Here is a 10,394-nt window from a genome sequence, read left to right as displayed (position 1 = left end):
TGGGATGTTTTCGTGATGCACACTTTCTTTACATAAAACTCTCTTATACATGAGTTGCTGTAGATTTGTTTCTCTAAGGTACCCAGACTGATACACATGGGTTGTGCATACATGTGTTTGTGGCTCATTCTTCCTTTCTTTTAATCACTGAGCCTGTGTTATCTTGGGGGCTGTTTCCCCTTTGGTTGTCTCTGGGTGGAGTTATTCTTTGTGGTTGTCTCTTGTATGTGCTTGGTGAGTGTTGTTCTACTGCCCATCCTGTGTCGGTGAAGATCTTTTGTAGTGTTGGGTTCCTTTTAGCATCTTCTTTGAGATTTTCCTTGTCTGCAAAGACTCTCACTTCTCCATTAATTTTGATAGATAATTTGGCTGGATAGAGTATTCTTGGGTTTGCGTTTTTTCCTGCAATTTTCAGAATGTTGCTCCACTGTCTCCTCTTCTTCACAGTGTCTGCTGATAGGTCTGAACATATTCTTATCTGCTTGCCTTTATATGTGATTGCCTGTTTTTCCCTAGCTGCCCTCATAGTTCACTTCTTTTCCTCACAGTTGGATAGTTTAGCAACTATATGTCTTAGTGACTTCTTTTTGGGATTCAGTCTAGCTGGTGTTCTTTCGGCTTCCTGGATGGTTGTCTGGTTTTCATTCATTAAGCTAGAGAAGTTTTCCTCTAAGCATTCCATCACTATTTTGGATGTTGATTTCCTTGATGTGCATTCCTCTGGTAATCCAATAATTCTGATGTTGTTCCTTCTCATAGCATCAGACATAGCTGTGAGGTTTTCTTCAGCTTTTCTGATGGACTTGTTAAACTTTTCCTCATATTTATTAATTTCTGTTTGTCAGTCCTCTAGGTTACTGGTGCAGTTCTCTGCCTCCTCCATTCTCTGGGCGAAGTCCGCGAGTTTGCTATTAGTTTTTGTTATCTCTCCCCTTAACTCTTGTATTTCCCTTTGGTGCATGGCCTTTATCTCCTATATCATTTCATCCATTTTCTGTAATGCTTCCCTCATGTCCTGTATGACTCTAAGCAGAATTCTGAAGATTTATTTCTGTGGGTGGTCAACCTCTGCCTTTTCTATAACTGCTATTAGGTCCAGTTGGTCCTCTGACATTGAATTTTGTTTCTATTCACTTGTTTAAGCTGTGGAACCAGCCTGCTGTTTTTTGGTTGATTTATTGGAACTAAGTGCCATTTTCCAGGGTATCTCAGAGCCCTGGGCTCTCTCTTTGGGAGGTTGATGTTGGTGTTTCTGTAGGCTGTCTCTAGCCAACTGACTTGAGGGGCTGTCTTTCACCTTTTTCCTGCTAAGGTTTCCCTCTCTCCTTGGCCTATGCTTTGTGCTCCAGCAAACCTCTGGTCTCCTTAGGGGCTGTTTGCAGCTGTGCACACAGTGGTCTGATGGAAAGTGTTGGCCCGCACTCAGGGGAGCATATTTAGGGGATGAGTTGGGAACTGGGTTATCTGTTCCTGGCTAGCGGGACTTCCCACAGGTAGGCAGGTGGGAGGGAGGGCCTGCTACTTCTTTTAGCATGCAGATCCACCGCTCAGAGCACAGGGCAGGAGGTGGGATTGAGTAGGGAGAATGGAGAATGCAGCAGGAAAACTCCAAAGGCTTGGCTCCCTATGCCTCAGCTGCAGAAACTTCTGCCAGACTTGTGTCGAAACCTGGCAGGACTGGAGTGCTGCAGCAGGATTGGAACCTCTGTGTGTGCGTAGTGGGGGGCTGGAACCTCTGGGTGTTGACCTTGTGGGTGGGGAATGTCTGGCTGTAAGCTCTGTGCAGACCACCAAGGCTGGCCAGAGGCCTCTGCCATATGCCTGGCTGTCCTGTGGCAGCGGGGTGCAAGCCTTTTGGGGGGGAAGGGCTGGCTAGCAGTTCTGTGAGGAGTGCCCATATGGGGTAGGCACCTGGGGTGGGGGGTACTGGCTGGCGGGTCTCCACAGAGTGCCAAATCAGGACAGGCAAATCTGTCATGTGCCTAGTTGCCCTGTGGTGCCTGGGCGTGAGCCTCTTGGAAGGAGGTGTGGCTGGATGGCGGGTCTGGGAGGAGCGCCCAGACGGGGTGGGCCTTCGGGGGGAGGGGGTTGCTGGCTGGCAGGGCTTCCTGGAGTACCAAGGCAGAGTGGAAGCCTCTGCCCTACGTCTGGCTGCGCTGTGATGCTGGTCAAGGCACAGCGGGTGCCCTGAGCTCTGCAAAAGAGACCACAGGTGTCCAAAGGGACTGCAGGTGATGGGGTCGAAGTCAGCTTGTGGTTCAGAGAAGTTCTCTGAGCTGTTTTGGGAATTGACAGACCGACTTGATACACCTACTTGGCCCTCAAATCTCCTCACTCACCGATCCCCACAGAGCTCTGGGCATGAGCAACCTATCTGGTCGCCATCCTGGCGCATCTCCCATTGCTGTTTTTAACCTCACAATCTAGTTGATGAAAATCCCCTACCAAGAGCACAACCATCAGTTTTTCCTTTTCCTGCTTGTTTGCTTATAATTGCACATGTATCTTCACATAGTTTTTGTTGTTGTTGTTGTTGTTGTTGTTGCAGAAGTCTGTTTAGGCCAGTAGGAGTCCTTGGATGGTGTGAAAGGTCCAACCAACACTTTTATATATCTTTAAGTTGACATAAAATTATGTAACTACCACAGACCACCCTTGTCCACTTGACACCTTTACACATTTCTTTAGCCACACATAATTTTAAAACAAAACAAAAATAATAATAATATATTTGCATATAAAGGATAAAACTAAAATGTGTACAACTGAAAATGTGCCAGCCCTATTTAAACATAATATTCTATAACTGAGCAAAACAAAAATATCTATGCCCAGCAATTGCAGCTTTGTGAATACCTACACCTTAATTCTATAATTCTATTAATATCCTTCTCCACCCATGAAAGGTTATAAGCCAGTCACTTCATGCCTTTATCTAACCCCCATTTTGGATATCCAATTTCTATACTACCCATTTCTATCAACCCAGTACTTTGAGGAGACAAGATTCTTCCCCAGACCCACTTTATGAGAAAACCACACCTAAAAGGAGGCACCATCAGGCTGTGATCTAATTGATAAGTTGAATATCACCCCTACCCTTTTATATATCTTCAAGTTGACATAAAAGAGTTGTATGAGCCCCAGTAAAATGATTAAAAAAGAAAGAAAGAAAGAAAGAAAAAATTTATGTACCTACCACAATACCCCATAATCAAAGACAATTATAGCTACTATTGGGACACCACCATTATTAAATGCTAAGACATCCTACCAACAAAGAGAGTCAAACAAGCACACTACATATGGTGTGATAAATCCATTTGCAAACACAAGGCATAGATCTTTAAATATATCAGATTTACATTTCATAAATATGCTGTATACACAGTCCAAACTCCTTAATGAATATTTATATGTACATAAAATATATACCTAAAGATCCATTGGGACATTCATGGAAAAATACCTGATACCCAACTGAACATGCCTACACATGTACTTTCAAACTTACATGCACACAATCAAAGACTTCATACACACACGTACATATACACTCACAGAAAATAGGCACAAACCCAGAGCTGTGTTTATAGAGACCTAGATATTCATATACTGTTGTTCAATGATCATTAGTATCAGAGCTATGGTAAAGGTTATATGAATACAAGTGTGCAAATAATTTTGTCCCAGAATTTACCTCAAACTTACCTATAGCCCTTGGATTTAAGGCTTAATCTCCCCAGTGTGTGAATAAATAGATGACTACCACCCCAAGACTATGGAATTATCTGTCGTTGGACTTTGATTCAGATTCCTTGCTTTGAGGGTGACCAATGAAAGGTGGCCAAGAACCACCATATATTTACTATTTTAATGCCCCTTTGCTTTATTAATATTATTAATATTGCTTGTATTAATCTGATAGGCATGGTTCTACTTCTGTGAATGAATGTATTGAAAATTTTGCCCTATCATCAACCCCCACTGTTAGTGTAAACAGTACTCAGTCACTTCATAGTTTAATCCATACAAATGAACTATTCATGTAATACAGTTTGGAGCTGGCCTATACTTGTAGAATTTTCATTTCTCAACAGTGTGTTAAATTCTATACCAATGGATACATTGTCTACACTATAAAGAGAATGAGCTTATGTCCCAAGGGGATGATGGATAATATTCTATATCATAATATGATAATGAAGCCTCTAAATTGCACCAGAGACATATGCAAACCGTAGATGTGTGGATGGACTTTGGACTTACATTTCATTCTAGCCCCAGGCTAAGAAAAATGAGTGCTTATGACATGACCCTGTTTGATGCTGGCCCTCATGAAGATATCACTGAAGATATGGATTCTACAAAAAAAGTGTGGTGAAGAAAGCAGATGGTGTTTAGACATCAAAAAGAATATCTTCTTGCATATTAAAAGGTTGTCTTAAAACAAACAGCCATCTAAGTAAGGTACCAACTAAGTCCACATGGAAGAGGCATATCAGCCGGTGTGATCTAATGTTTATAAATAACAAAACCCAAATCCAAAGGAGAAAATTATATCAGAGCTTAAATTGTGAACACCTGGCTTTCAGAAGTGTATGGATGAGAGTGGAAACCCAAACTTCATTTGCAGGGTCCCTACATGGATTAAGCCTCTGGTGGTTTCCCCTTTGACCATAGCTGAGGCATGTGAATAACCTTGCTCTAAGACAGAGGGTATTTTAAACTAAATTATAGCAGATGTAGTTAGGTCGAAATGTAATATCTTATCATTTAATCTTATTTTTGACCTATTTTAAAGTTGTTTCATATTTCCTTTTTTTTTTAATGAAAGAGAAATACATGTGGTTAAACCTCTGGTGAATCCCCCTGACCATAGACCAGGCATGTGAATAGCCTTTCTATCATGCAGAGTACAATGGAAAGTGGATTGTTGAAGAAATAGGTTATAATCAAATACCTTATTATTTGATTTCCCTTTTGAGCCATTTAAATTTTGTTCAGTTTTTAATATTTCCTGATTTCTTTTCTAATGAGGTTTTTTTCAGTTTTGTTTTGGTGCTATTAAAAAATGTTTTCCCGTATATGAAATACAAGATAGGAAAGTATATAGATACAGTAATGGGATTAATGGTTTATGGGAGTATGCGAGGAGAGATCAGAAGGTAATGGGTAGCTAATAATGATGAGTACAAGAAAGAAGAAAATGTTCTAGAACTGATTGTAGTGATATCGTACAACTCTTTTTAATATGACCTAACTATTGAAATGTATGAGATGTGAATTATATGTCAATAAAACTATTAATAATTAAAAAATAATTTTATCCCCAAATTATTTTTTGTCTCAGGGTGTCTGTGAGGAGATGACTTATGAAGAAATCCAGGAACACTACCCCGAAGAGTTTGCACTGCGGGACCAAGATAAATATCGCTACCGCTACCCCAAGGGAGAGGTAAAGTTTGGAAGAATGGCTTAATTCTTAAGACTCCTTACTAGTAAGCCCTTTCAACTGCCAGGAGCCTCCAATTTCTAGACAGCATCTTAAACACAGTAAAACATATTTTGTAGCCACCGCCATGTGATAAGACACATGCTTCTCTCTCTCTTGGCTATCTCAGATGACTGATAATCTTCCCCGTTTTATAAAGCCATTTCTTATTTGCCTGCTTTCCCCACTTCCCCCCTCCACCCCCAACTCTGTTTTCTGGAAGGCACACTGTATCCTGGACCTTGTCTCTGGTCCTCAATGAAGTTCTTTGGAGTGGCTCAGCAAGTTCTACTTTTGTTGCCAAGTTGAAACCCCAGCCTTTCTATGAACTTGGTTAGAGTTTCTAGTGGCATTGACTAATAATTTAACCAACTGCTTTACCACTACAGGAACCAGAGAATCACTTAAGAACCTTTGTGGTGCTGTAAGTTAAACATAGGGTTGCTAGTCCCAAATATCAGTGTTTCAAACCCACCAGTCACTCCTTGGGGTGGAAAATGAGGCTGTCTGCTGCCATAAAGATTTGCATTCCCGGAAACCCTGTTTAGGGTCACTATAAGTCAGAAGCATTTGATGACAGTGGGTTTCATTTGGTTCTAGAATCCTCATATCAGGTGAATCCTCATTGCTATCACGTACCAGTTCCACATATTAAGCATTTCTGCTACAAATTTCTAGGAAAATTTATCAGTAAAAGCATGACATCTAAGAAGTTAGAACAATAAATATCCAATTACAGAGTATGTTTACATTTTTATCTTCAGCCTCAGAAATGATATTATAGAGTTCATCTATATTTTGAGACTACGCATTTAGGGTTATTTGAGAAAATAATCAGAGATGTTGAATTATATGAAGAAGAATACAGTATCAGAATTTAAGGAAGACATATTAACAAGCTGCAATATGCAGAAAACAAAATCTTGCATTCTGAAAGTGAGGAGGACTTGAAGCACTTACTGCTGCAGATAAAGGACTGCAGCCTTCAATATGGATTTTAACTCAGTGTAAAGAAAACTAACATCCTCTCAACTGGACTAATAGGTAACATCATGATAAATGGAGGAAAGATTGCAGTTGTCAAGACTTCTTCTTGCTCGCATCTACAATCAATGCTCACGAAAGTAGCAGTGAAGAGATTAAAGAATGTATTGCATTTAGTAAATATGCTGCACAAGTTCTCTTTTAAAGCCTTGAAAAGCAAGGATATTACTTTTAGGACTAAGGTGCACCTAGCCCAAGCCATGGTATTCTTTTTTTTTTTTCAAAAATAATTTTTATTTTAACTTACATGATTGAAAGAGTGATGAATAGAAATGGCACATAACTAAAAGCTCCCCCACTGAAACAAAAAATAAAATGCAGAAGTGAATACAAAATATATATAGTTAATTCATCATGCAATATTCAAAATATTCTTTAAAACAAAGAAAAAGTCCCGCTATAACGTCTGTAATGTGACACTTGTAAAAAGAACTATTTCAACCATTTAACAGTGATATAGACTGTGCAATGTACTCTTAAAATTATGATAAGCATATATTTGCTATTTATAAATTTACAATTATATACAATAAAACTTCACAGTTGAAACCTACATTTGCCAAGAAGGCTGACAAACCATTTTCACTTTGAAATGACAAAAAAGGTTTTTTTCAGAAGTTTTGTTAAAATGTAAATATTTTAAATGACAACTAAATGATACTTTTTACAAACACAGTCATAGTACATTTGATATTCCACAGGGTTTTGTTGTTGTTGTTGTTGTTGTTGTTATCTTCCACAGTTTAAATTACACTCACACAGATGCTGTTTCTCCCTTGGCATACCCCATCTTGCATACATTTAAAAGGAAGAAAAGCTACTTAATAAGAGCGACTGAACGGTTTTGTACTTTATTTAATGGACTTCCTATCCTGCTACTTAAGCAATCATGGAGTCTGTTGTTTAAACATTTTGGCCAATAAAATCCCGCCATTGGTGGATTTCTAAGGGTCAGTATCATCTTCAAGGCTGACTCCTTCCTGATGTCACAGACATTTTTGCAGAGGCCAGGGCCCCCTCCATGTCTCTCCATTGCCACTCATCAGGATTCCTGCAACCTCTTCCATATAAAAGAACATCAAGGTTTTCTTTATCCACTACCTTGCATCTTGATTTTTCTTAGCAGCAAAATACCCCTAAGTAAGATTATCATGGAAAAAAGTCTCTAACAAAAAACCAAAACAAAGCAAAGCTCAAAGCTTTGAGGTTTTGTTTTTTAAAGACTTTAAATAAAATTATTATTTAAAAACTATGCATGTAATCTTTTCAATGTTAAAAGTACTTCTTTTCAATGATAATGAAAGCATGATTTTGGAAATTCCAGGACAGAGAAAAGAAGTTCCTTAAAAATAATGAAATGAAAAACAGCAAACTCTTAAAATGGTTCATTTTATCAGGCCTTGCAAGCAAACTTTCATTGGAAGCAAGATGCTTTGTGCTTTGTGTTTGAAGCAAAATGGGGACACTAAGGGGCTCACCTAATCCTGAGAACAAGACAGAGAAACTGCAAGGTTTATGATGTATCGCAGTGTCACATAACTATGGAAGATCTGCCCCAAAGTACACAGATGGCTATTTTGAAATTTTATACACATTGGTTAAGATGGACTCTTCTTCTGTGTGTTGTCAGAAACAATCTCTGATGTAATCTATTGAATTATACAGAGCCCTATGGTATTGGTTAAAAAACAACAGGGAAGTAGTGTGCAACTGGACTTTGTATTCCATCTAGCACATGTTACGAGAACTCTTCACATTTTAAACACTCTCCCCCTAAACACCAGCACCATCCTGATGCCAAGGCGGAGTTAACGGTTGATTAAAAGGCGGTGGCAACTTCAGTCCCGAGATGACTTCCAACTGTCATGCAGGCTTGAGGAAACTTGTCTAGCTATTCATAGGCTAGCCGTCCATCTTCTCCGAGTGACAAGAGGGTTTCTGAGGCCACGTTTCTGATTTCTTCTGTATCAGACTGACATAACATCACTAGCATCTTAATGCTCTCAGTAGCCTGAAGGCTCTTCATGGCCAGGCAAGTGGCCTTCTGGAGCTGGGGGGTTGCCTTTGTCAGTGTTTCGCAGTAGTAGAGCAAGGCCTTTTCTCAAAGTGCTCATTTTTGGAGGCTGCAGCCAAGGCAAGCGTCACAGCAGCACGCACTTCGTTGCCATCCTCAGTTAATAGCAGAGCCAGGGTCCTGCTGGGCTGGGAGTTTGGCGGGGGCAAGGTCAGCCATGGCCTGCAGCAGTTTGTCCTCACTTAGGAACTGCAGAGTCTGAACCAAGGCAACTTGCTTGGCCAGCTGAATCAGATAGCTCTCTAGGTCGCTGACACCACAGCTGGCAAAGTAGCTGTGATACTGGAAAACGGTAATGACTTCCAGGGTGAGGCTGGAGGGAAGGAGAGGCTCAGCCTGGTCCAGGGTTTGGGACACCAGGGTCCTGAACACTGAGTCTGTGAGTCCTGGATACTCCTTGTTGACAGCTCTGGTGAAACTGGCCTCCAGCTGCCTAATCATTCTGTCTGTGAAGCTGTGGTAGACCCCGACGGGGCTGCAGCACTTGGTCCGGAATGAGAGCAAAGATAGCTTCTTGTGGAATTCTGGTATGGCTTCGATGACAGACCCGATGTTTCCTATGTTCTCGTCGCTGACAGCTGAGAGTTTCTCTACCATTTGGATCTGCCAAGAAAGCTTCTCCAGGATATTTCTTGCAACAAATGGGGTTTGGTTTGAAAACACAATTTGCTGGACAAGTTGAGTGCAGTACTGTAGGTGTCTAACGATGGTGATGTCAAGGCTCTCATTTCCTGTGGTCAATGGGAGTGGGCTTCATGCCACACTGGTCCCAACTCCCGTGTCTTCAGTGGATGCTTCGTTAAGGTGTCCCCTGGCTTCCAGATGAACTGACCTATAACTCAGCCCCACTTGGTGGTCCACGTTGAGAGAGGGGTAAGGGAAGGAGGACAAGGGGAAAGGCAAACAGAGGACAGGAGATGAGAGGGGGAAGAGAGAGAGCAAAGCCATGGTATTTTCAAGCATGTTAGAGTTGGACACTGAATAAGGAAGACTGAAGAAAAATTGATACATTTGAATTATGGGTTTTTTGTGTGAAGAATATCAAAAGTCCATGAACTGCCAAAAAAAATCCAAAAAGATCCATCATAGAAAAAGTACAGCTAGAACATTCCTTTGAGGCAAGGATGGCAAGACTTCATCTCACGTACTTAAGACATGTTATCAGGAGAGACCAGTTTCTGGAGAAGGACGCCATGCTTGGTAAGGAGGAGTTGCAGAGAAGGAGAGGAAGGTCCTTGAAAAAATGTACTAAATGTACTAAAAAAAAAAAAAGAAAAAATGTGGCTGCAATAATCGACTCAAGCATAAGAACAATTGTGAGGATGACACAGGATCAGTCTGGGTTTCATTCTGATTTTTTTTTTTTTCGGGATGCTATGGGTTAGAACTGGCTCGATGGCACTTAATAACCTCATATAGTTAGTAGCATCTTGTTTCTTCCTTATAATTTCTTTGCAACTTTTATTTCTTTAAAAATTTCAGATATATTTATTATATATATAATATATATCTATGCTTTTACAATATTTTATATTATATTGTACATATAGTTGTTTGGGTTCTCTTGGTGTTTCTGTTTACTCTTACTCACTATAGCTTATTTCCTTGTGTGTTATGTGAGCTTCAGTTTGGCAAGAATAGAATGTGTAGGAAAGAGGGAACCGATTACATGGAACTGTGTGTGGCCTCCTCCCTGGGGGAAAGACAACCAAAAAGTGGATGAAGGGAGACGTCGGACAGGGCAAGATATGACAAAATACCCATTTATAAACTATCAAGGGC

General features: G+C 40.4%; 1 protein-coding gene across 3 annotated transcripts in view; it reads left to right on the top strand.

The window, feature by feature from the left end:
* PFKFB1 (6-phosphofructo-2-kinase/fructose-2,6-biphosphatase 1) overlaps positions 1-10,394 on the top strand; it is a 166,275-nt gene that overhangs the window by 137,188 nt on the left and 18,693 nt on the right. For all 3 annotated transcript variants that reach the window (XM_045290634.1, XM_045290635.1, XM_004717674.3), the window contains one exon: positions 5,354-5,458. In XM_045290634.1, coding sequence (XP_045146569.1) covers positions 5,354-5,458 — 105 coding nt within the window. The remainder of the gene's footprint in view (positions 1-5,353; positions 5,459-10,394) is intronic.

The sequence above is a fragment of the Echinops telfairi genome, unplaced genomic scaffold (assembly GCF_000313985.2).
Source record: "Echinops telfairi isolate 266 unplaced genomic scaffold, ASM31398v2 ScPeMD7_45;HRSCAF=164, whole genome shotgun sequence".
NCBI classification, from domain to species: Eukaryota; Metazoa; Chordata; class Mammalia; order Afrosoricida; family Tenrecidae; genus Echinops; species Echinops telfairi.
The sequence above is the reverse complement of the archived record's forward strand: the minus strand, read 5'-3'. Positions and strand labels throughout refer to the sequence as shown.